Here is a 27,030-nt window from a genome sequence, read left to right as displayed (position 1 = left end):
ATAAATATATATATATATATGTGTGTGTGTGTGTGTGTGTGTGTGTGTGTGTGTGTGTGTGTGTGTGGGTGGGTGGGTGGGTGTGTGTGTGTGTGGGGGGGGGGGGGTGTATATATACTGTAAAATAAATAGGTACGGAAAATGTAATTTCTCGGAAATTTCAGTTAACCCTTAAAACACAAACAAATGCAATGTGTAATTCAAAATACAGGTAAAACACCTGTAAAAAAAACTATATGGAAAATGACTTCACATTTATACAGTACATTGTGCCCTATTTTTATGTGTGTGTGTGTGTGTGTGTGTGTGTGTGTGTGTGTGTGTGTGTGTGTGTGTGTGTGTGTGTGTGTGTGTGTGTATATATGCAATACTGTGAACTGGCATTTATCTATACACTATAAAAAAAAATTGGTTGTTTTTTGTTGGTTTAACTTAAAAAGTAAGTAACCTGGTTGCCTTAAAATGTTGAGTTTATTGAAATTAAAAATTTGAGTTGATACAATGAAGGAAATTTGTTTAAAAAATAGAAACTCAAAATATTATTGTATCTGAACCACATAAAAAATGATAAATCATTAAAACAGCACAATTTGGCTTTGTCGTCACAAATAAAACACTCACAATTACCCAATATGCTTACAAAATCTTTTAATAATATTTTAATAAAGGTTGTCAAATTTCAAAAAATGGTCATTGTATTAACTCAAAATTTTAATTTCAATGAACTAAAAATTTGAAGGCAACCAGGTAACTTTTTTTCTAAATAATTTTTTACAGTGTATGCATTTATCTGCAGATCTATTAAAAAAAATAATTTTAAAGACAAGAGTCTTTTTTTTTACTTTTACTTTACTTACTTAGTAAAGTTACTTACTTACTTCCTTCATCTTCTATCTAAAGCAATATTAAACATTTCAGATAAGCCATTGCTTAATAGACGATCACGATTTCTAAATGACAACCACAATATGAAAAATTAGGCGGTATAATAGCAGAACATTTAGCTTGATCATTTGTGACATTTTCTTTTCACATATATACAATTATGTGCCTCTCTCATAAACCCTTTCCTGGCACAGATTGTGTTAGTTCATGCACTTTGACTTTCCTACTATTTTGTGAGGCAAGAGTTCTTGGTAACACTTTAGAATAATGGTCATTAGTTAACATTAGTTAATTTATTAACTAACATGAACTAACCATAACCAGTACAGTGTTTGTTAATCTTTGTTAACATTATATAAATCCAGCTGTTTGTTCATGTTAAATCCCGGTGCATTAACTAATGTTAACAAGATTTTAATAATGTATTAGTAAATGATGAAATTAACATTAACAAAGATATATAAATGCTTAATAAGTGCATGTTAACTAATGACCATTATTCTAGTGTTACCGAATTCTCTTATGATCTCCAACAATCAGAACGTAAATCTAGTGTTAGTCTAAGCTACAACTAAACAATGATTATATAAAGGAATCAAGAACAACAGGCAAAAAAGATCAAGATTTCAATGGTAATGGTAGAAACACTCACGGTGGCTCAGCAACAAACTCTAACAAGACTTTTGTCCATCCATTCAGACCTGTCTCCTGTAAGCAGTAAAAACATTTTATTGTGTTATGCATTTTAAGGTTTCTTTTTATTACACTACCTGATTTGGCAAATGCAAACATTAACAAAGCCGCTTTAGAAATGCTATTGTACACATACTTTTCAAAAGAACTATTCTTTTTTTATTTCTTTATTAAGCAGCTCGCAAAAAAATGTACCACAGATAATATTCAAATAATATTGAGCTTAGTATTAAGTTAGTTAAGCTAAATAACTAATTTATTTTCCAACTACAATAAAAACTTGAGAGCACAGAAAATAAGGCTTAATTTTAAATGTATTGACAAAACTATAAAAAATGTTTATGGTCTATTGTTCCTTAACAGCTAAACTTGACCTAATATAATCTTTCATAGCTTGTAAAATAATAATAGTAAATAGTTAATCATACAGAATTGTTCTATATAATAAATAAATGTAGCCTATACAATATGTGACCCTCAGTCATGCGTCTCACAGGTGTGTATGAGTCAAAATAATTTTTATTTTATGCCAAAAAATCGTTTGGCTATAAAGATCATGATCCATGAAGATATTTTGTACATTTCCTACCGTAAATATATAAAAAATGTATTATTAGTAGTAATATGCATTGCTAAGGACTTAATTTGGACAACTTTAAAGGCGATTGTTTTAATTTTATGACAAATATTAGAATATAACATTGGTTTCGGGTGTTCATGTAGTAACTTATTTCATTGATATTAAAAATACGTTTTGTAGTAGGCTAGTTAGTCGTCCAGAGACCAGAGTAACTTATTTGCAATAAAATACTTAATAGGCTATGCGATATAGTGGCATTTCAAACGCTGTATAAAACTTTGGAGTACGGAAAATGACATGAGCAGCTTCTTAATGAAAACATTTATCTAAGAAAGGTTGTTTTGCACTGTTGAAACTCTGTATCAGTAGCCTGTTGGTGTGATTTATTATTGTATTATTGTAAGGACTTTCCTTAGCGACGTTTCTATATTTTTTATTACTTACTATGTCACCATTTCCCTTTCATGACACTGGCTTTTTACGTCTCTTCTCCGTGAGTTCGTGACGTTGTTTTTTTAGACTGCAGGTTCTCTCATGCGGTGGGTGTGTGAGCAAAGACTACTCTAAGATCTTATTGGTGCATCAAAATGCCAGTCATTGTTTTAGCGTGTTTTGATTGGTCCAAACAAAGCACCACCTACTTAAGTAATCCAATAACTTCCGCTGACGAAATTTGAATGCTGAGCGGTTAATGTTGGTTGGTTTACGACGCATAAGGGCAAAGTGGCAGAAAAATACTAACTTAATTTCTGAGATTTAGAGACGTCGAAATAAAACTGTAAACAACAAACCATATCTTGAGATGGATCCTGCTTTGGCGAAACTACTTATTGGGCTCGCTGTCAACATAAGTCGTAGTGATGGTAAGATGTTTGTTTGCTAGCTGCTAATCGTAACGTTACACATTCACGAATGCAAGTAAAAACTAAGTTTTATCAAAGATTAAAGTTGCCATAATGATTAGCAAATACAACATGTTAGTTGTGATTTCATCGGGAGGTTTCTAAAGTTTGAATATTAAGTTAACACCGAAAGAACAACAATAAAAGAAAAAAGTGAATATATTTGTAACAATCATTTGTAAATAATGCAACAACAAAAAAAAAACATCTGGTAATTTCTTCTTGCGCTCCCTTGTCATATAAGATTGCTATGGAAACATACACGTCCTAGATTTTATTTTTAGAGGGGTAACGTGAACGTTAATTCGCCCAAAAAATCTAATTATGTAATTTAATATTGTTGCTATAACTCATGTTATTCCATACCTTAACCTAAATTACTTGGTGTCTTTTGTTAAACAAAAGGAAATGCTGAACGAAATCCTCTGAAATCTATAGTATGGGTAAGGGGGGAATGCAATAAAAGTGAATAACACCTTTTTGCATCACTGAGGAAAGTCAAGATAAATTCTCTCAAAGTTCAACCAATATAATGCTGTTTGTTTCCCATCAATGCAGGAAGAATACACAGTGCCACTGTGAAATCTGTCAGCGTCTCTAAAGCCACAGTCAATGTGGAATGGCCTGAGAAAGACCTGACTAAAGGAAAAGAGGTTGGTACCTTATTTGTCATCACACTTTTTTTTTGTCACTGTATAGAACAGTTAGTATGTTGCCCTCAGGTGTTCTTTTCACAGAGAAAAGGTGTGTGAAAATGGTACCTTTAGGGGTACAACAGCTTGTCGCTGGGGCAGTACCCTTAAAAGGACATATTTGTACCTAGTTTTTCCACAAAAAGCTTCATAGTAGTACCTTAAGGTACGTATTTGTACTCTAAGGTACTAATATGCAGCTTTTAGAAGTAAAACAAGGTGTCCTTTTAAGGGTACTTTCCCAGCGATAAGCTGTTGTACCCCTAAAGGTGCCATTTTCACACACTTTCTCTGTGAATATTTGCTCTTATACAGCCAATGTTCTGGGATGAGACTAATAAAAGGGAGGTCTAATGCTGCGTCAAGCATTTTGACTTATTTTTCACTGTTAAAGTTTGAGTTTATTCTCATGGAAAACATTTTTTTTTTAAAGTTGGACGTATGATACAGTATATCTGTGCTAAATACACTTCAGGATTCAAGCTTCTTCTTTTTTGAGTATAGCTGAAATTATAAAAGTCCTTGCATGGGCACACACACGCACATCAATTAGAGCAAAAGCGCGTCCATTGTTGAGCATCGTTCAGTTACGGGAGCTGTCGGCATCAAAGTGTCAAATTTTTAACATTTCCGTACCGATTTGGAATCGCGGTCAATACTTTTGGCAATGCTAAGTGTGTGTGCTTGAGATTCTTTAGCTCCGCCCACTACACGCCTCCACAAGCTCGGCTGTTTTCAGAAAGAATCAGTTCAGTGTATCTGTCTTTTATAAATATGTTTAACTAAAGACTCTTGGGGGATGTGAAGGATCAACACTATAGATACTCAAGATTAACACGAGACTGGCAGAAACTGTGTGTTATGACCCCTTTAAATTGGTTGTACTCTAGGTGGACATGGATGAACTCAAGCAACTCAATTCTGACCTTATGCAACACCTTCAACCATGCCGTCAAGAGGAACCAGTGCCGACCCCGGCCCCTGTCGCTGCACGTCAGACAAAAATGGGAAAAGTGAGTTTTATATATAATAAGCTGTATAATCCTCAAATCTATGCATATGGGACAACGTGCACATTACTGTATTTTACACACATTCATGCACATGCTGTAATAAAACACCTCCAAAAATGTATATCTGATTTCATTGTACTATGTATGTTTCAGAACGTCAGAGCATCAGAGCTTCTATCAAGGTCATCAAAAATACCTACTTCAGAGCGTGAGTTTTATATGTTGTTTCCAATAGGTTTACTCCAATTCATACATAGTTGGTCTCCTGATCGGCACCAGTGTAATCTTAAGGTGTGTTTCCTATTTGAAGCTACTTCTCGGGATTGTCCATCTGAAGAGTCAGGTTTGCATGAAGCGCATTCTTTCTTCATGCCCTCCAATCACACTCACTCAAGGCTGAATTGAACTCTTCTAGACTTAATCAGGGTGTCTCTTCCCACTTCTGTCCACATTATAATTTCCACAGATTATCTACTCATCAAAAATACCACATGCTATAAATTCCTGTCAGAAAGGTCACATAGACCAGAGATGGTGATTTAGTTATAGCAGGGATCAAAACACTGTGGCTGATGGCTTCTCAATTTTGGGTTTCATACAGCAATGACTGTTCTTTTAATCATTTTAGAAGTTGCTTTCTATACTGTCTGCACATTGTCAGATTCTTAGGGGGCGTTCACACTTGTCATGTTTGGTTCGATTAAAACAAACCCTGGTGCGATTCCTTGGGAAGTGCGGTTCATTCGAACATATGTGAGCGCTGCCATCCGAACTCTGGATCGCACCAAATAATCGGACCGAGAGCGATTAAAAGATGGGTCTCTGTCCGCTGCCAAACAAACTCTGGTTCGGTTTGATTGATATATGAAGGAAACGTGGACCAAAGACATGTAAACGGACCAAAAACAGGACGTAATGTCACAAGATGCGCCGCTACAAGTCAGCTGATTTGATGATGCGGAAAGATCGGTGTATCCAAAATGAGTAATGTAAGAGGGCAAACATGGAGATACGAGGAGTGCCTTATCAATATTTGGTCCGACGAGCATGTTTCGAAAATGCTAGAAAAAACCCACAATAAGCATAGGCTACCTGGTTCTTGTCATCAAAGGACCTGTTGCCCATTAGTCGGTAGAGACGACGGAACGGCCGTCTCTTTTGCAGCAGATCTTCATTTCTGCATACAACAGAGGAAATCCTGGAGCTGTTTTTAATGTTTTGAACTAGTGTTGTCACGATACCAAAATTATGACTTCGATACGATACCAGACTAAAATACCTCGATACCGATACTAAATCGATACCACAGTAAAAAAAAAAAACAAAAAACAGATAATATGAATAATATGACAACAGAACTTATTCATTGTTTGTTTTTTTAAAACTAAAAATTCACTTGGCCAGCATGTTCCTGCCCTGGTTTTTGACCATTCCCTCCTCTTGCCATAATGCCAATTGCCATAATAACTACATGCCGATATTAACATCCTTACAGAGATTACATTATCAATCATATTATCATTCACTAACCTTTCACTTCTGAACAGGTTGGGATGACCAAAATATTCAAGTAATTTAATATATATTTTTTAAAGGGGGTGTGAAATGCTGTTTCATGCATACTGAGCTTTTTACACTGTTAAAGACTTGGAATCCCATCCTAAACATAGACAAAGTTTCAAAAACTAATGTTGGACGTTTGATGGAGTTTCTGTGTCAAAAATACTCCTTCCGGTTTCTCACAAGTTTCGGCAAGTTTTTTTCGAGTATGGGTCTACTTGACGTTAATAAGAGCGGAAGGTCCTTGTATGGGCCGTACAGGCTCTTCTCCCGGTAGGGTGCGCGCGCGCGTGACTAGAGCACGGCGTAAACAGTCTCTCAGATGCAGATCCAGTCGTCCGTGAACACTTATGTGGCGCCGCGCTCCACTTTATTCCTATGGGTGACGTCGAGCGACTTCAACGCTTCCGCACAGCATTCCGGGAAGGCAGCGCTGCATTTGAACCGATTTGAACGCAGAAATGACGGGAAGCTTGACAACATCGTTTCAGTTGCGTCTCAAAATGGATTTACACGCCACTGCTGTCAGGACTTTACCAAATCATACCAAAGAAGTGTGTTTTTGACGGAGCAGTCCCAGCGATAAAGCTTCGGTCCAGCTTTGGAAGCAGCCGGTGAGTTAACTTAAACTGCTTCAAATGTCTGTGCTTTTGGCTACCGTCGCATGAGTAAACATCAGTAAACGACACGATCGCGTGCTTCGTCATTCAAATGCGCTAACGGTTACTCCATTGTTGTTCTGTATAACGTTACACTATTCTGACTCTGACGTGCAAAACCGTTTTGCTTGCTACTTCTAAGGTCTAGTCGCATACAATAGTCCATAAACCGAATCATGTCCTCATACACTGCGAGTAAACACACAGAAATGTGGAGAGGCCACTAAATACAGTAACTTACATACCACAGAGATGGACGTCCTGATGTTGCCGTTTCTCCTGTTCAATTTATTTCAGCCTCAGATTTGATTGTGGATCATTATCTGTATTAGCTGAGATAGATGGGTTTCTCCACGCTTGAGGACGTCACCGCTTTGCGCGCTTGTCATTCTTTAGCTCCGCCCACACGATACGCCTCCAGGTGCTCGTTTTTTTCCGGAAAGACTTGGTACAGCCCATATTTCTTTTATAAATATGATAAAACTAAAGACTTTTCGGAGATATGAAGGATGCAATACTACTCTATAGGTACTCAAGATTGACATGAGATTGACTGAAACTGGGTGTTTCACCCCCCCTTTAATATAATCTTACAATTATAATAGATTTTTAATTGTATCTAGTTTTAAAAAATAAGCAAAATGTAAATTACAAACAATATGACACAAACAGTTCTTTATTTTTCAGCTACATTAGGGATATTTAACAAGACAAGAAAGAAATTAAATAATCAAATAGAAAACAGCTTAGTCTACACTCTATAATTTAACTATACGCTGATTCTTAATAAATATATTTTAGTTATTTAGCCAAACGTGGTGGTTTTCTATTTTTCATTGTTTGCTTAACATTAATCACAGAATATTAGGTCTGGCTTCAGACCTGCACGGATCTAATTACCTCAGCTGTACACGTTCACTAAAGACATATCCGACTGTGTTTACCTGAATACTCGCCAGACTGTGCATTTGACATATTTTTGACCATTCAAACCCAAATAATAATCCGCGAAAGAACTGAATAGCGATCGCATGTTGTCTGAAAGGCTGAGTCCAGTTTGAGCACGTCCCGCGCCGTGCTTTTTTTCCTCATGCGCGCATTTTTCTCTTGCTTTCTTTGTCATGCGTTGCGCATATATATTTAACTCTTCTGCTACTAATGTTTATTGAATGGCTGAAGCAGAGCTCTGCACACACGTCCTGACACCTGCTGTCACACATCCACACAAATTAAGAAATACAGCTCATATGCGCTGTCCTCCTTAAAGTACCGGTACTAATTAAAGTCCATATCGTACCGTTTGTAATAGCAGGGTATTGCAATACTTTTCTAGTACCGGTATATCGTGCAACACTATTTTGAACATTTTATGAGCTCTCTGTGAGTTCTCAGCTGGTAAAAATAATGCCATATGTACATGCATAAAATTATCGCGTTTAATCCAGCACAGCATTGTTTTGAATGTTTGGTAGGCTCTGTTGTGAAATGCGTCATAAAAGCTGACCAATTAGGTTGTGACCGCATCCCTATGCCTTTGGTTCAGTAACTTTAGGTTTGCTGTTAAAAATGCCAGTGTGAACGTTAAGCGGACCAGGACTATATGTTTTGTTTTTTGGTCCAGACCAAACAAACCGAACTACAAGTGTGAAGGCATTCTAAGAGGGTGAAGAGATTATAGTGTTGTCCAATTTTACTGCTGGTAAATGCAGTCATGACACAGGTTTGGAGATTCTGGTATTGTCCATAGTATCACTTTTGGATATGGTGGCAGTGTTGACAATGTGAAGCTCTTTATTCTACTTTGGAAATCTCTTTATTTGTACCCTGATGTGACTAAACAAATAAATTGCACTGCATTGCAGAGAGCTCATATCTTTGCCCTTTTAGCCTCTAGAAGGATGACCACACGTCAGACCTGTTTGTTCCGACAGCCTGCCCCTCCACCTGCGGTCCCAGCAACGGCTGCAGAAGTTGTTCTTTCTCAGGATCTTCCCACATCTACGATCCCTAAACCTTCAGGTCTGTCTTCACATCATGATATTAAATAGACTTGGTAAACCCAGCCTGATCTGCCGGCGATGTGATTTTGCCCTTCAGCTCGGCTATTTTTGGCTATTTTTTCTTTATTTTTTGTTTCTGAAGCTAGCAGCAACATTTGAAAGCTCCAGTTTCTGTGTTTAACGTGAAAGCTTGTGTGATCGCCACCGGCTCGCAGTCTTGCCGTGTACCAGCCATGGTGATGCCATTATCAAATTAACTGACTCGTAGCATCTGCAATATTTCGCAACCTCCCGAGTGTCCGAATTCGCACAGTGCACGCCAGCCTTTACACTTTTGCGGGAACCAATCACAGACTGGCTTATCCACCTATTGGCGGGTTTAACACGATGAAGGATAGAGAAGCGATGGGTCGTTGATCACGCCTCTTGTGATCTGATTTGTTGAAGGACAATCCAATTGCGTTCAGAGTAATTTGAATTATGCTCATTGATCACGCCTCTTGTGCAGTAGAAAATACAGAGCAGACTCCCCAGACCAATGTTCAATCTTAAATAGAGCTTGTTCTGGTGATAGCCAGACAAGATGTTAAAGTGATCGCTCACCCAAAAATGAAAATGATCCCATTATTTACTCTCCCTCAAGTCATCCTAGGTGTATATGACTTTCTTTCTCTCAGACGAATAAAATCAGAGTTATATTTAAAAAAAAATTAAGCATCATAAGAGCCAGGACATTTTCTTGTATATAACTCAGATTGTATTCATCTTAAAAGAAGAAAGGAATATACACCTTGGATGACTTGAGGGAGAGTAAATCATTGGATGATTTTTGGGAGAAATATCCCTTTAAATAGTGCTTGATTATCATAATATAATGCTTGATTGACTGTTAAGTGTACTTTCAGATATTTCAAAAGCTCTGCCATTTTACAAAGATAAGCTGATTTGGTGGATACTATAAAAATAGTATCTCAGTCTGCCAAGTAAACAAAAAAAAATGTAATAGCCAATGATGATTCTATTGCCAAAGTTGTGTGTAGAGCTCACTTGCGCTTTCAGCTTGGAGACTCAAATAATTGTTGAAACATCTTATATGCTGTATTTATTTCTTTATTTCACCATCTGTATTGGCAGGCTACCAGAGGAGACTTGTTTCAAAGCCAGCTTCTCCTCTGCTACCAACCATTGAGGCTATATGTGAGAGTGAGGCTTCCAAATGTGCCCCCATGGGCCCACCAAGTATGTACTGTTGTGAATTTTGACTTTATCATGCATGCTCTGACATCATGGAAATGGTGGCTTTTAACCTCTACAGCACTGCATTGTTACAGCTCTGTTGTAATTGTAATCTTTTAGGCCATCGCATGTCTCAAGTCCTGGAAATTAACAAGGTGGCAAGCAAACGGTTGTCGATAGCTAAGAATCCTGAAGCACAAAAGAGAGGAAAGGTACCGTATTTAATCCAGATATCACGCCTATAGTTTTAAGGCCTTTTCAAACTTAAATTGACTTGTCTGCACTATATATATATATATATATATATATATATATATATATATATATATATATATATATATATATAAAATAAAAATTTTTTTTTTTTTTTTTTAAATAACTTATTTATGAACTCTCAACCATTTTGTGATTGATACATTTTTTCTCTGCATTGGGAATACTATTATTAAAATTAGTTTGCTAATTTACTTCAGGATATACAATATTATATACATGTTTGTTTTTTGGACATAAAATATTGTCATTATTTATTTTTTATCGGTATCATTAATTTACTGTATTTTTTCTTTTCACACGATTTCGTTTCTAGTTTGGAGATACAAGTCGTCCTAATAAGCAGTTTTACCAGATGATTGAAGAATACAGAGAGACCTTGGAGAAAGTGCCCATGTCCTTGTCTGATCCTGTGAGTTAATTAGCATAATATTAATATATCATCAAATATAATTTTAACACAAGGTGCATTTTTAAAAAACTATTTTTTTTTAGGTCAGACCTCACCGAATATGTGTCTGCGTTCGCAAACGGCCGCTGAATAAAAAAGGTACGTTAATATGACTACTCCTATTGACTCTTGATTGAATTGGATCGTTTGTTTGGGCAATTGTCATGTATTTCTCGTTTATTTTGTGTTCAGAGTTGGCGAAGAGAGAGATTGATGTGGTCACAATCCCTGGTAATGGATCCCTGCTGTTGCACGAGCCCAAGCAGAAAGTGGATCTAACCAAGTACCTGGAAAATCAGACCTTCCATTTTGATTACTCGTTTGATGAAGATGCCACTAATGACTTGGTTTACAGGTAGCTGAGTGTTTTGAGTTTCTGTTTATTTATTACCATAGCCATGTGGTGCTAATTCAATGATAAGTTCACTAAAGGCCCCGATATACTTCAAGCTGAATCGAAGAATAAACTGTGACGTCAACAAAATCAGGCCAAAACTTGGGAGTTTGTTTTGGGAGATCGAAACAGCTTGCCAAAACAAACTTTCCCAAAAAGTTCACTAAAGCTGGAAAACACTTTTGTGCTACCATTGGTCCATGGTGATCACGTAAGTAGAAGGAAATTATTTTCTGGTTTGTTTTTCCTGTTCAGTCCGTCAAGGTCATGTTTCCGCGTAATCGTGCTTAAATAGCGTTATTTACGCATAAATAGCGTAAATAAACCTGACTATTCCACAGTATAAATGGGCACCCTATCTTTTGAAATGTACCGTATAAATATCAAAGGTTTATGAATTGATATGTAGATAAAGTTAACTTTTATTAACAACAGTAATGTGCAAAAAAGTATAGGGAAAATTGAAATATTATGCTCTTATTAAATACAAGTTACCATTTTCTTCAATAGACTCGCACTGAACTGACCGAAAACTTCAGTGATTATTAAAGGAGCTCTTTACTTGTTTTCTATGTCATTTAGTCACAATTTGAAGAAAAGGTTTGTTTTTCATGAGACTTTGTGACTTCTCCATATATTAGGGAGTGGCTATGTCAATAAATGCTCCTCTGCCGCCATCTACTGGTTATAGTGGGCCTTTCATATCTTTTTAAAATAAGTGCTTGTTTGCCACAAAATGGTCTACAAACAAATTTAAAAAACACTTGACTATATCTTCCCTAATACCCCTTTACTTTTTTGTTTTACAAATCATCACATTAAACTAACTACTAAAAATCGACGTAAACTACACACTCGAGTTAATGGATAAAAGCCCTAATATCTTTGCTGTGAGTATATCAGGGCCTTTCCAAACCTCTATGACTTTCTTTCGAAAAACGTTCCTTTTTTGGGGGGTAAACTATTCCTAAATAATGTAATATTTAGATTTACCATGAATATGCCCATTTTAACCATGTTTAACCTACAAATATTTAAATGGTTATGAATTGAACTTTTAGGTTCACCGCTAAACCTCTGGTTAAGACCATTTTTGAAGGTGGTATGGCGACGTGCTTCGCATATGGCCAAACGGGCAGTGGAAAAACTCATGTAAGTAGTTTTGTTGTTTGTACTTTAAAAAAAAAAATCCAAAACTCTTTCCATGTTGTTGATCGGAGTCATTCTTTACAGACTATGGGTGGAGACTTCTCTGGAAAGAGTCAGCTCAGCTCTAAAGGGATTTATGCCCTGGCAGGTGATTGTAACTATCAAATGTACTTTACTTAGTGGGTTGTTACAGTATATCCATGTTCACTCTGGTATTAAACTGTCTGCAAACTTCACAGCACAGGATGTATTCACCCTCCTGAAGCAAAAGCGGTATGCCGATATGGACCTTTGCCCATTTGTCACCTTTTTTGAGATCTACAATGGCAAGGTTTGCACATATTATATTACATGTTTCCAAAACATTCTGTGATGTCTTGTCAAACGGATGGCTTGGAGTGTTTTCTTTTCTGTCATTTAAGGGCAAATAAAACCTCAAATTTCCACATGATTAATGTACTCTTTATGCTCAATTTAACAACCGTGGTATTATCATTTGATTTTATGCTGATTTGGTTTTTAGATTGTGGTTGCAAGCATAAAGTACCTGTTCAGGCATGGTGAAGACGTGTTTGTGTGCACTGCAGGTGTTCGACTTGCTGAATAAGAAAGCAAAGCTGCGTGTTTTGGAGGATGAGAAGCAGCAGGTCAATGTTGTTGGCCTGCAGGAAGTGCCCGTGCTATCTGTTGATGACGTAATCAAGATGATTGAGAAGGGAAGTGCATGCAGGTAAATATTAAAGAAAACCCAGACCCACTTTATATTACCTGATCTTAACTACTATGTGCTAACATTTAAATTAATCATTTGATACAATGCATTTATTGTGTATATCCTGTTTTACATTGTACTTGTGTTTTTTTGTTTTGTTGAGAAAACCTGCATGTTATAACATCTTTAATTGATTTCTGTAGTTACATTTTTATAATTAGTGTTGACCCTTCCCTTACACTTAACCCTACCATAAACTTGTCATACAACCACACCTGTCCCTAACTTTACCCTTAAACTGACCCACACCACCACACCTGACCCTAACTCTACTCTTAAACTGACCCACACCACCACACCTGTCCCTAACTTTACCCTTAAACTGACCCACACCACCACACCTGTCCCTAACTTTACCCTTAAACTGACCCACACCACCACACCTGTCCCTAACTTTACCCTTAAACTGACCCACACCACCACACCTGTCCCTAACTTTACCCTTAAACTGACCCACACCACCTCACCTGACCCTAACTTTACCCTTAAACTGACCCACACCACCTCACCTGTCCCTAACTTTACCCTTAAACTGACCCACACCACCTCACCTGACCCTAAAGGGGGTCGCACACCGGACGCGGAGCTCGGCGGCGCTCGGCGGCGCGCCACGCAGCGTCTCAGGTATCGCACACCAGACGCGCACATTTTAAAAGGCTACGTTTATTATACATTTCCCCAAAATATGTTTAGACTTTATTCAAGCTGTTGAACTCAGAATGTAAAACAAATGTGTCTTGTAGAAAAGGTTGAAATCAGTATACCTTAACGATAATATACTTTTAATATAAAGCCTTGAAATGGCGCTCTGTGGCGCGGCAGGATTTAGAACAACTTCCTGAGTCGCCGCGGACAGGCGCCGAATGCCGCCCACGGTGTGCGTACACTCATTGAAAACAATGTGTTCGAATTTTAAAGACGTGGCGCGCCGCCGAGCGCCGCCGAGCTCCGCGTCCGGTGTGCGACCCCCTTAACTTTACCCTTAAACTAACCCACACCACCACACCTGTCCCTAACTTTACCCTTAAACTGACCCACACCACCACACCTGACCCTAACTTTACCCTTAAACTGACCCACACCACCACACCTGACCCTAACTTTACCCTTAAACTGACCCACACCACCACACCTGACCCTAACTCTACCCTTAAACTGACCCACACCACCACACCTGTCCCTAACTTTACCCTTAAACTGACCCACACCACCACACCTGTGCCTAACTTTACCCTTAAACTGACCCACACCACCACACCTGTGCCTAACTTTACCCTTAAACTGACCCACACCACCACACCTGTCCCTAACTCTACCCTTAAACTGACCCACACCACCACACCTGTCCCTAACTTTACCCTTAAACTGACCCACACCACCACACCTGTGCCTAACTTTACCCTTAAACTGACCCACACCACCACACCTGTCCCTAACTTTACCCTTAAACTGACCCACACCACCTCACCTGACCCTAACTCTACCCTTAAACTGACCCACACCACCACACCCGACCCTAACTCTACCCTTAAACTGACCCACACCACCACACCCGACCCTAACTCTACCCTTAAACTGACCCACACCACCACACCCGACCCTAACTCTACCCTTAAACTGACCCACACCACCACACCTGTCCCTAACTTTACCCTTAAACTGACCCACACCACCACACCCGACCCTAACTCTACCCTTAAACTGACCCACACCACCACACCCGACCCTAACTCTACCCTTAAACTGACCCACACCACCACACCCGACCCTAACTCTACCCTTAAACTGACCCACACCACCACACCCGACCCTAACTCTACCCTTAAACTGACCCACACCACCACACCCGACCCTAACTCTACCCCTAAACTGACCCACACCACCACACCCGACCCTAACTCTACCCTTAAACTGACCCACACCACCACACCTGTCCCTAACTTTACCCTCAAACTGACCCACAACACCACACCCGACCCTAACTCTACCCCTAAACTGACCCACACCACCACACCCGACCCTAACTCTACCCTTAAACTGACCCACACCACCACACCTGTCCCTAACTTTACCCTCAAACTGACCCACACCACCACACCTGACCCTAACTTTACCCTTAAACTGACCCACACCACCACACCTGACCCTAACTTTACCCTTAAACTGACCCACACCACCTCACCTGACCCTAACTTTACCCTTAAACTGACCCACACCACCACACCTGACCCTAACTTTACCCTTAAACTGACCCACACCACCTCACCTGACCCTAACTCTACCCTAAAGTTAGGAACAGGTGTGGGTAAGTTTTTCTTTACCTGTATCCCAGAATTGTTTTGCAGTTCAACATGGACACAATAAGTACATTGTACTTATTTTTTGATGCAAGTACATAGTAGTTAAGGAATGATATTTTTTGACAGATGCAGTTTTCCTTGCAAAGCAAGTTTAGATGGATAAATAGGAGCACAAAGGAGTTTTTGAATAGTCCGCTTATAGCACAGAACTCTGTATTGTCTGCAATCTGTGTGTGGTAACAGCTGACAGAGAGTTATCCAGAACCTCTATCCTGTTTTCATAGTTTCCACTATTAAATCCAGTCGTGTTGCTGGAAGTTTTGCCACTCAGACCGGTTAAGAGGGTGTTATGGTGGGAAAGTGACGTCAGTGCATTTATTATTTGTGACCCTGGACCACAAAACCATTCATAAGGATAATTTTTTTTGAAATTGAGATTTATTTATCATCTGAAAGCTGAATAAATAAGCTTCTCTTTTGTGTATGGTTTGTTAGGATGGGAAATCTGGAATCTGAGGGTGCAAAAAATCTAAACGTTGAGAAAATCCTTCAATGCATATTACTACTAATACATTTCTTGATATATTTAGGAAGGAAATTTACAAAAAATCTTAATGGAACACTATCTTAATATCCTAATGATTTTTGGCATAAACAAAAAAATCTGTCTTTTTGACCCATACAGTGTATTGCCACACAAAAAAAAATTTGTCTTACAACTTGCGACTGGTTTTGTGCTCCAGGGTCTCGCTTCAGTTAATTAGTTCAACAATAACGCTGCATCTCACTCTACCAGAACGTCTGGCCAAACGTTTGCCAATGCCAGCTCATCACGTTCACATGCGGTTTTGCAAGTAATCCTAAGGCGGCGAAATTTCCTCTATGGGAAGTTCTCTCTGGTGGACCTTGCTGGGAACGAACGTGGCACTGATATCAGCAATAATGATCGGCACACCATAGTGGAGACTGCAGAGATCAACCGCAGCCTGCTGGCTTTGAAGGTACTGTGTCTACTGCAGACTGATGGATCAAATAGAATCATTTAAATACACATTTTTATTCTATTTTTGTCATATGAAAAGGTTGAAATTGTGGGTACTTTATCAAATTATATTCATTTTTGTTTATTTTTTAAAAAGTTTAAAATGTGTAACCCACCTGAGAGTTTTGTAGTGCTGGGCGGTACTATTTTTATTGGTAAATTTATATTGCTGTATTTTTCTAAATTATATCTGTATTTTTTTTCTTTCCCTATGCATGGCCAGGTGTTAACCATATTTTCTACTGATTGAGAGAGGATATATTGCAATAGATTGACTTGAATGCCTTATTTTACTGTTATGAGGGAATATTGTAGAAAAATTCCACACTTTTATTTTCCAAGTTAATACAGAGTTTGCAAAGCCCCACAAAATGATGCTGTGGGGAAGCCACCAATAAAACAGACCTGCAACACACTCATTACAGACGCATGGATATTAAAATATGCAATATGAGGGGGAAAAATGTTGAGTAGAAGGCACCTTAAGCATTTTAAAAATCGAACCCTATCAAGGGAGAAACGCAGAAGAACATTTAAAAGGTCTAATATTTAATACATTTCAGAGCACTAATCCGAACAAACGACACATAATTTTAACACAGGAAAAAATTGTGGTTACTTTTGCTAAATCTTTGAACTGTCAGTCTATTTATTAACTTGCATCATTGCCTTCCATGTAGCAGAATATTCTATGGTCATCGCTCTTGTGATCAGACGTACGGTTGTATATGTCCTTTTGCATACATTTAATTTGAAGACGTGATCCAATGTGTGCGCATACACACTGCTAGTTTATGTTTGGAATACTAGAGGATAGGAAATAGGTCCATAAACTTGCACACACTCGCCATATAGTGAGCATTGTTAATCTCATCATGGCTCTCTGTGCAGAAACCACCCATTCGCGTGAAGTTTGAATTCTCCGCTGTAATCAAGGGCTGAATCCGAAATCGCCCCATAACCATTATTTGACGGGACGGCCATTTCCAGTGGTGTCCGAAACCATAGTGGACATTGAGTGCACTCATTTAATCTCACATTGCACCACAATAACGAGTAAACAGCCGATGTACACACAAGTGCTTTCCTGACTTCACACACTGATTTTCATTCACTCCTTCAAGTGAACTATAAGTGGATAACGTAGGGAAAAGAGTATAATGCTTCAGCCTAGCCATCTCAGCTGTGCTCTCACAACAGCGAAAAGAGAGACCTCGCGCTGCACAGCTTTCTGAATGTTTAAGTGTCATACACCGGTATTGCGTTATCAAAATTCATATAATAACAAAAATGAACACCGGTTGTCAGTATACCACCCAGCACTATAACTAAGGCCTGTTGCATGAATCTAAATGAACAAACTTAAGCGTTGGATTGTTTGTCAACTCAAAAAAAAAATCTGGTTTGAGTTTCAGCGGGCTCAACGCTAGAAATGAGCATTGTCAGATAACTCAGGGTTTGTTCCAGAGTTTGTCATGAACTCTAGTAGCGTGAGTAGTGTTGTCACAATATCAAAATTATGATTTCGATACGATACCAGACTAAATGCCTCTATGTCGATTGATTTGGTTCATTGCAAAGAACTTGTTCGAAAGAAATAACTTTTTTTTTTTTTTTTTTTTCTGATTCCTCAGGAATGTATCCGGTCTCTGGGTCAAAACAGCGAGCACATCCCCTTCAGGATGAGCAAACTGACCCAGGTGCTTCGGGACTCTTTTATTGGAGAAAATTCAAGGACCTGTATGGTAAGAGTGGGTTAGGGTGAATCATTTTGTTTGGTTTCAGTAACCCTTTTTTTAGAGCTTCCCTTTAAAATGATTTATTGTAATATTAATCTCCTTTTGCCTGTTTTAGATCGCAATGATCTCACCCGGTATGGGCTCTTGTGAATACACGTTGAATACGCTCCGCTATGCAAACAGGTGCTCTTTTTTTTTTTTTCTCTCTCTTCCCTTTGTGTATTTGAATTTCTGTTGCTTCCGATTGACTGAGGAGGCCAGGGTTCCCGCGGGATCTTAAAGCCTTAAATTCGCGGAAACATTGAGTTCTAGGTCCTCAATAACGTTAAAATTTGTAGTATATATACCAATGTTGAATAAAAATAAATCAAAAGCAATTTTGTAAAACTGATGTACCGTGATCATACTGAACCGTTACTCCAAAACCAAGGTACGTACCGACCCGTCAGATTTGTGTACCGTTACACCCCTAATGTAAGTCAATGGGAGTTTTAATCAGCATTTTTAGGAAAATCGTTTTTTTCTATTGTCATTTATTTATATTTTATTACCAAGCATTTACTTGATTATTTACTTAAACTTTTTATTTATATTAAGCAATTGCTTATTGCTGTGGTTTACTTTTAGTCATATTTGCCACCTTAAGCGATTGTGTTATTAAAAATAGATAGCACACCACTAGACCAGCCGTTGTTGTAATACCAAACAAGAGTCTTGCATTTTGTTTGTTTTATTGCCATGTGTGACCATTGTGCATCTAACATGGTTAATGTGGCATCCTAATTATGACAAAAAATATTTTAAAAAATTACACAAAATAAAAAATGATTTCGATCTACAAAAAGTAAGATTGATGGATAGATATGGGATTGAGCTATGAATAAGTGCAAGTTTACTAATACTTTGTTCAATTTAAATAAATTGGTTAGCTTTGCAAGTAATTTAGTGATTCTGCATTTCCTTTGTATGTTTTTTTTTATTGCGTGAAATAGGTCTTGAATTTAATTCATAATGGTCTTAAAAAGTCCTAAATTTGGCTTGGGGTGCGTCTCAATCAGCTCCCTAGTTCAGTTGTCAGGGCACCTGATCAGGGAGTCAGCCCATTGGCTTATGTCCTGATCAGTGCCCTGACTAGTGAACTAGGGAGCTGATTGAGACGCAGGGTTGGTGAAACCTGCAGATGCCCTGGGAGTCCCTCTGGTGGTGTGATTTAGGCATTACAGGTGGCTTTGTGTTTCTGACAGGGTGAAGGAACTGAATGCTATGTCCAAGGCAGCTTCAGTGGAGAACGGGACACACCTAGAGCTGTCTGAGGAGGGAAGCTCCTCAGAGGATGTGAGTAAAGCAGACCGTGCAGATTAAATATTAGTGTCAGGACTGTTCACAGAAAAGGCTTTTATATGTTGATTGTATGATTCTATATTTTTACTTTTTATTCATTTTAGTTATTTTTCCCTTTTCCATTGTTGCACTTTGAGATCCTTTGGAATGAATAGTGCGTTATAAATAAAATCTATTATTATTATTTTAATAAGTCACTGAACCAGTTAATCGTATTTAGAAATATAAGTCACGACAGATATTTTCCATTTTGTGAGTGAAAGGGATTATTGAAAAAAATTAAAATAAGAGTTTGCCATACGTCAGAAGATCAAGTTGTCTTGATCATTTGAAATGTTTCTTATTTAAAAATGAGAAGTTAAAAAAATAAAAATAATGTAATCATGGATGAATCATTCACAGGGCCGGCGTTTGCTATAGGCGAGCTAGGCGGTTGCCTAGGGCGACAATTGTGTTAGGGGCGCGAGCGCGCTCTAGTGCCGCCCATTACTACCCATTAGAATTGGAACAAGCGAAATACAATATAATGTTCATTAAACATGATCATCATAGGCGCCCCCCTCAGCCACACGTTTAATTACTTATCAACCTGATTATTAGATTGAATTGATGGTGATGATTATTAGTTCAGGCGTTAGGTCAGGCAAGTGGTCATCTTGCGCGTTCATCAAAAATGAGGCGCCTAAACCCGCGGGTGCACAGGGAAGGAAAAAGCGAAAAAAAGAAAGGAAGAAAATTGAAAGAGAGCCCAGTATAGAGGTTAGTCTTCTTATCTCAGCCAATAAGTTGTCAAACAAAATAAAATTACTTAGTATCAATCTTATCAACTAATATATTTATTTTATAAATATTATTAATATTGTCACTAAGCTATCACTTGCTAGTTTTCTACATAATTACTATACGTATTGCAAACATAACTTCACTGACAATAATCTACAATAACCTACATGGATGTCATTTAAATATCAAAAGTCCAGTTCGTTATAAATATGGATAACGTAACGTTATGCATGTTATTTATGAAAAGTACAAACGCTTTCTACGTGGGCGTCGGAAGGAAATAAATACGGCCTCTCGTTTTTTTTGTTTTTTTTTACTGGAGCAGCCTAATGATAGATGCCATATTATTTACATCAAACACAAATATGCTGTGTTCACCTAGTTCTTTACAGTGGCTGTAGTGTAGTGGTAAGACGCACGGCATCAAGATTTGATGCAGGTCGATCAGTGGTTCGATCCTGACTTTTGCCACACGCTCTATTCCCTTTTCCCATCACATATCAAATTGGAAAGGCATTTATTTTTAATAAAAAGTGAGAAAATGTTTGAAAAGTGGAAATAAAGCGTCGAACGTGTTTAATAATAAGTGCTTCTCGGTTAGGGGTAGGCCTAGGAAAACAGACGTGCTGAATTAGAGACGATAAAAGTGAGTGGGGAGGGGTGGGGGGCGCAAAACTCCATCTCGCCTAGGGCAACCAAAGAGCTAGAGCCGGCCCTGATCATTCATAATAAGATGCATTTAGATTGCCTGTCACAGCTTGACATACATGTGTATATACATGCATATGTCTGATTTATGTATAAAAATTTGAAACAAAAAATGCACAAAACCCCCAAAATGTACTTATTTTTCAGGAGTCTGTTGTCCCAGCATTTGAGGCTATATCACAAGTGTCTGAGATGGAGGAGAGGTTTTATGAAGATTTGAAGGTTTGTAGCTTTTTCTGATGTCTATTGTGTAAGCACACCTATTCTGAGTGGGTAGCTTTGCTTTAAACCTCGCTATCACTCAGTTACAAAACTCCCCATTGCTATTTGTTTACCCCTGAATGCATTTGTTCAGGCATGACTTCTCCGAGACCTGTGAGTCATTTCGGTTTCTCATTCCTTTTCCAGGGGTGCAGTGAGTTTGCCAAATCCATGGAATATCCCTCATTTGATATTGTAGCAAATTTGCCAGAGATTGATGCATTCATGAGGAAACTGCAAGGTATTTACATTTTTTTAATCCACACAGAAACATGGTCTGTGTCTGAAATCGCATTCTAAGTGATTACTTATTTAAAAAATAAAGTAATTACTTCACAAGCGCAAAAAAAACACATTCATTTTGATGCTCTTTAATGTTGCGTGACTTAGTACTGTTTATGCGAGTGAACATGATCATCTCGTCATATTCAGAGAATAAACATGAATGAACATCTGAAGGTGTGTTGAGGATACGTCACAACTCACTGAAACGCATCATATGTGGTGTAATCGCTCAATCAGTGTTTCAACGGCGGACAGACGTCAATAAAACAGATTACGAACAATGTCCTGTAGCATCACATTTACCTCAGAAGTCCTTCAGTGTCCACAGCTGTGAGTTCACTAGAGAAATCAACTCTTTCACTGAAAATATGACCTATAGTAGCCTATATATTCACTATATTAGCCTATATATTCACTATATTAGCCTATATATTCATTATATTAGCCTATATATTCACTATATTAGCCTATATATTCATTATATTAGCCTATATATTCACTATATTAGCCTATATATTCACTATATTAGCCTATATATTCATTATATTAGCCTATATATTCACTATATTAGCCTATATATTCATTATATTAGCCTATATATTCACTATATTAGCCTATATATTCACTATATTAGCCTATATATTCATTATATTAGCCTATATATTCACTATATTAGCCTATATATTCATTATATTAGCCTATATTCACTATATTAGCCTATATATTCACTATATTAGCCTATATATTCACTATATTAGCCTATATATTCATTATATTAGCCTATATATTCATTATATTAGCCTATATATTCATTATATTAGCCTATATATTCATTATATTAGCCTATATATTCACTATATTAGCCTATATATTCACTATATTAGCCTATATATTCACTATATTAGCCTATATATTCATTATATTAGCCTATATATTCACTATATTAGCCTATATATTCACTATATTAGCCTATATATTCACTATATTAGCCTATATATTCACTATATTAGCCTATATATTCACTATATTAGCCTATATATTCACTATATTAGCCTATATAATCACTATATTAGCCTATATATTCACTATATTAGCCTATATATTCACTATATTAGCCTATATATTCACTATATTAGCCTATATATTCACTATATTAGCCTATATATTCACTATATTAGCCTATATATTCACTATATTAGCCTATATATTCATTATATTAGCCTATATATTCACTATATTAGCCTATATATTCACTATATTAGCCTATATATTCACTATATTAGCCTATATATTCACTATATTAGCCTATATATTCACTATATTAGCCTATATATTCACTATATTAGCCTATATATTCATCATATTAGCCTATATATTCACTATATTAGTCTATATATTCATTATATTCTACTGAAGCTGTTAGTGATGTCTGGATTATTAATGTGTGTTTAAATAAATCATGAAAATGACCGTCACTGTGTGTAAATGATTATATTTCAACAACAAACTGGGAGTAAAATCTATTTTATAATTAGATTTAGAAGTTAATGCAAAAACGGGCTGATGTGAAGGTTAAATTTTTGCACACGATGTGTTATTTGATTGTTGATTATTATATCTAAAAATAAATATCAACTGAATTTAGGCTAATAGTTTAGTCTGTCCTTTAATATTATAGTAATGTGTGAGTAAGGGCTCTCTATAGTTTACAGCATTATCTTTAAGAAACTTTAGTTATAATTCAAGGACAGACATAATTTATTCAGTAAACTCTGTTTAATAAAAATAATTAAGCAATTTTATATTTAGTTCTCTTCACTGCTGTAAGGAAACTTGACTTCGAAACCGAGATACCGAACCGGCAGTTTTGTGTACCATTACACCCCTAGTGTAGCATGACTGTAGTCCAGACACACTATATTTGCCATGTGGTCTACCAGCGTCAGTTACGTTGCTTCACTGCAATTATTAAAAAATATCCCTTGCCCTCATAGGTAGGGATGGGTATCGTTAAGATTTTAACGGTATTACTACTCTTACCGATACTGCTTATCGGTCCGGTACTTTAACGGTATTCTTATCGGTACTTTTTGAGATTTTATATATATATATATATATACACACACACACAATTAACAAAAATACACATTATATAGGCCTATACAGTGCTTTCATTTCAGGAAGAATTCTAGTAAAATAACACTGCATAGTTTATCATAAATAGCCAAAATAATGTGTAATAAAGCTGAAGTTATTAATTCAAGAGCTGTGAGTGATTTTCTCTTTGCATTTGGTTGTTTAATTCGTAGTAATTCATCAGCATGTTTATTAACACCACTGCCTCTTTAAGACAGACGTGCAGCTCTAGGCGACTGATAATAGGCAGATACACTACACTTTCTCCTGACTATATCCATAATAACTACGTCCATTTTAGACACAAACTAAAACTGTTAAACTGTTGTGTTTAAGAGACTCTCCAAGCCGGGATTTTGACATAGATGTTTGTGTTCATTTGATCGTTTAGACGCGAGTGTGAAACCGAAAGTGTAATTTGCTCGTCTCGTTGCGGCTGTTTCGGAGCGCGCGCGCCGACTTGGGAACATCCTCTTGCACACATTTTTGTGCTTAATCGCTCTTTTTATTATTAAAACGCATCCCACAATTTACCAACAGTAGCTAGACTGTATTTTACAACAATCTCTGATCGTGCTGATTCTGTCATTGCGTTTGAGTTTTATGGCGAAATGACAGCGTAGGCTACTGCTGCAAAGGGAATTAGCCTACATAAGTTGCGCTAGACATAAATATTATTTTAATCTTTGGAAGCCAAAATCTAAAACAAAGTCAGACTATCACAGATCTAAAGTGTAACCAGGCTATGTTTGACTGTTTAGTTCTGTCCTCTGTCGTTTTGCTCGTGGTCTCTCTCTTTCTCTCTCTCTCTCTCTCTCTCTCTCTCTTTCTCCACACGTGTATTTTCAAAAGTACCGACAGCAGAACCGATAACGTCCGAGCTTATCGATACAACGGTCTTTCAAAATTCACCCCCGGGGCCCGTTTAATACCGGTTTTCGGTACCCATCCCTACTCATAGGATAGTAAAGTGTCCATCGGATGTGCAAGAGTCATCCGGGGACTTTTTACCTACTCTTTTATGAGTACTGTGAATTCGGACATTACTTTTGTCACATACTGTTTGCCATTAAATATGCCATTTCAGATGCAGCCATGCAAAAAGTCTCTTATGCTAACCAATGCTGCATTTATTCTTAAGTACAGGAAAAAAAAAAAAGAAGAAGAAATAGTGTAAAGGTGTTCCAACTGTTTTCTATGTTATTTATTCTTATGATGGCAAAGCTGAATTTTCATCAGAAATTATTCCAGTGCTCAATGTCCCATGATCTTTTAGAAATATGCTGATGCTAATAAGCTGATTTGGTGCTAGAGAAATACTATTTATCTACTACTAATTACTACTTATACTATATATACAGTGAGGAAAATAAGTATTTGAACACCCTGCTATTTTGCAAGTTCTCCCACTTAGAAATCATGGAGGGGTCGTAGGTGCATGTCCACTGTGAGACAATCTAAAAAAACTAAAAATCCAGAAAACTCAATGTAAGATTTTTTTTTTTTTTAACTATTTATTTGTATGATACAGCTGGAAATAAGTATTTGAACACAATTGCAATTACAGAGGTCAAACGTTTCCTGTAGTTTTCCACCAGGTTTGCACGCACTGCAGGAGGGATTTTGGCCCACTCCTCCACACACATTTAGTGGAATTGACCAAAAAGTTCTAATTTGGTCTCATCTGACCACATGACTTTCTCCCATGACTCCTCTGGATCATCCAAATGGTTATTGGCAAACTTAAGACGGGCCTGTGCTGGTTTAAGCAGGGGAACCTTCCGTGCCATGCATGATTTCAACCATGGCGTCTTAGTGTATTACCAACAGTAACCTTGGAAACAGTGGTCCCAGCTCTTTTCAGGTCATTGCCCAGCTCCTCCTGTGTAGTTCTGGGCTGATTTCTCACCTTCTTAGGATCATTGAGACCCCACGAGGACAATTTTGTCTCTAGTGTCTTTGGACAGCTCTTTGGTCTTGGCCATGTTAGTAGTTAGGATTCTTCCTGATTGTATGGGGTGGACCGGTGTCTTTATGCAGCTAATGACCTCAAACAGGTGCATCTAATTTAGGATAATAAATTGAGTGGAGGTGGACATTTTAAAGGCAGACTAACAGGTCGGGTGAGAATTCTGGGTGATAGACAGGTGTTCAAATACTTATTTGCAGCTGTAGAATACAAATAAATAGTTAAAAACTTATATATTGTGATTTCTGGACTATTATTTTTTTGTAGATTATGTCTCACAGTGGAAATACACCTACGACGACAATTTCAGACCCCTCAATGATTTCCAAGTGGGAGAACTTGCAAAATAGCAGGGTGTTCAAATACTTATTTTCCGTGTGTGTGTGTGTGCATTAATGTTTAAATGGAAAATGAATTTGCTCTGCTGCAGTGCACCGGATATGTAACGGATATAATTACATTGAAATGGGTTTTCTTCTTGTTGTAGATTCTTACCAGGCTGTGAGATCAGCTATTGAAGCAGAACAGAGGGTCAGGATGTCACCAAATTAATCTAAGATTCAGCTGCGAACAACGGCAAAGAAAACAACTACAATTTCAATGTGTTCTTTTAATACTCTTATTCTATCTGGCTAGAGATTTATCAAGTGTTTGCGTATGTTTGTGTACTGAATAAAGGTTCTCTAATCTTGAATCTTTTGTAAATAACATATTGAATGCTGTCTTGGTTATTCAAAGCAATCTTGTGCTTTAATATTTTTGTGCCTTTTGGATTCTAACTTTTCACATCGAAACCGCATTTTTTTTTCTTCTGATTGCCAAAACAAGACCCTCCCCATCAACCCCAAACCACCCCCAGCCTTGACCTCAAAACCGCCACTATATACAAGCCAAAAACAGTGTATACACTTGCCTTGTGAGCACAAGCTGACACATGACAAATCAAAGGCCTAATAAACAGCTCACACTGAACAGTTTACCTCAAAGGATGAAAATAAACACAATCGGCCAGCGAGTGGGTGGCCCTACATCTCCGTGTGAGGCCTAGAAGCTCAACAGCTTCCTCTGAGCTCTTTGGGTGGCATTTCCCACCCCCTCCCAAACTATTTACCCCATACTTTATAAATGCATATCGCTGTGCTGCATATATTGCACCGAAATGATGAATGCAAATGCAATGTTCGAACACTACATTTGATGTTGAGGT

At 37.5% G+C, this 27,030-nt stretch overlaps 1 protein-coding gene and 1 long non-coding RNA gene across 3 annotated transcripts in view; one reads left to right on the top strand and one right to left on the bottom strand.

Moving 5' to 3' along the window:
• The window catches only part of LOC137089922 (uncharacterized), a 125,208-nt gene extending 122,540 nt beyond the window's left edge, over nucleotides 1-2,668 (bottom strand). Inside the window, exons 1-2 of the long non-coding RNA XR_010907797.1 lie at nucleotides 2,603-2,668; nucleotides 1,538-1,593 (exon numbers count right to left, since the gene is read on the bottom strand). This is a non-coding gene — a long non-coding RNA (uncharacterized lncRNA). The remainder of the gene's footprint in view (nucleotides 1-1,537; nucleotides 1,594-2,602) is intronic.
• A 163-nt stretch (nucleotides 2,669-2,831) lies between these two features.
• Nucleotides 2,832-26,533, top strand: kif2c (kinesin family member 2C). 2 transcript variants are annotated; one of them, XM_067452990.1, is made up of 22 exons: nucleotides 2,832-3,021; nucleotides 3,619-3,713; nucleotides 4,643-4,765; nucleotides 4,919-4,973; nucleotides 5,076-5,108; nucleotides 8,872-9,003; nucleotides 10,119-10,223; nucleotides 10,341-10,432; nucleotides 10,810-10,905; nucleotides 10,989-11,043; nucleotides 11,137-11,299; nucleotides 12,400-12,490; nucleotides 12,572-12,635; nucleotides 12,727-12,818; nucleotides 13,075-13,217; nucleotides 16,356-16,560; nucleotides 18,236-18,346; nucleotides 18,456-18,523; nucleotides 19,585-19,675; nucleotides 21,320-21,394; nucleotides 21,581-21,674; nucleotides 26,311-26,533. In XM_067452990.1, the coding sequence occupies exons 1-22, from the start codon at nucleotides 2,961-2,963 to the stop codon at nucleotides 26,373-26,375; spliced, it is 2,109 nt and encodes a 702-aa protein (XP_067309091.1). In that variant the 5' UTR covers nucleotides 2,832-2,960; the 3' UTR covers nucleotides 26,376-26,533. The 2 variants fall into 2 exon arrangements, with proteins under 2 accessions (XP_067309091.1, XP_067309092.1); XM_067452991.1 differs by lacking the exon at nucleotides 5,076-5,108.
• The last annotated feature ends 497 nt before the right edge of the window (nucleotides 26,534-27,030 follow it).

Source organism: Pseudorasbora parva, chromosome 9, assembly GCF_024679245.1.
Source record: "Pseudorasbora parva isolate DD20220531a chromosome 9, ASM2467924v1, whole genome shotgun sequence".
Classification (NCBI taxonomy): Eukaryota; Metazoa; Chordata; class Actinopteri; order Cypriniformes; family Gobionidae; genus Pseudorasbora; species Pseudorasbora parva.
Note: the sequence above shows the minus strand (reverse complement) of the source record. Positions and strands in the feature narration are given on the sequence as shown.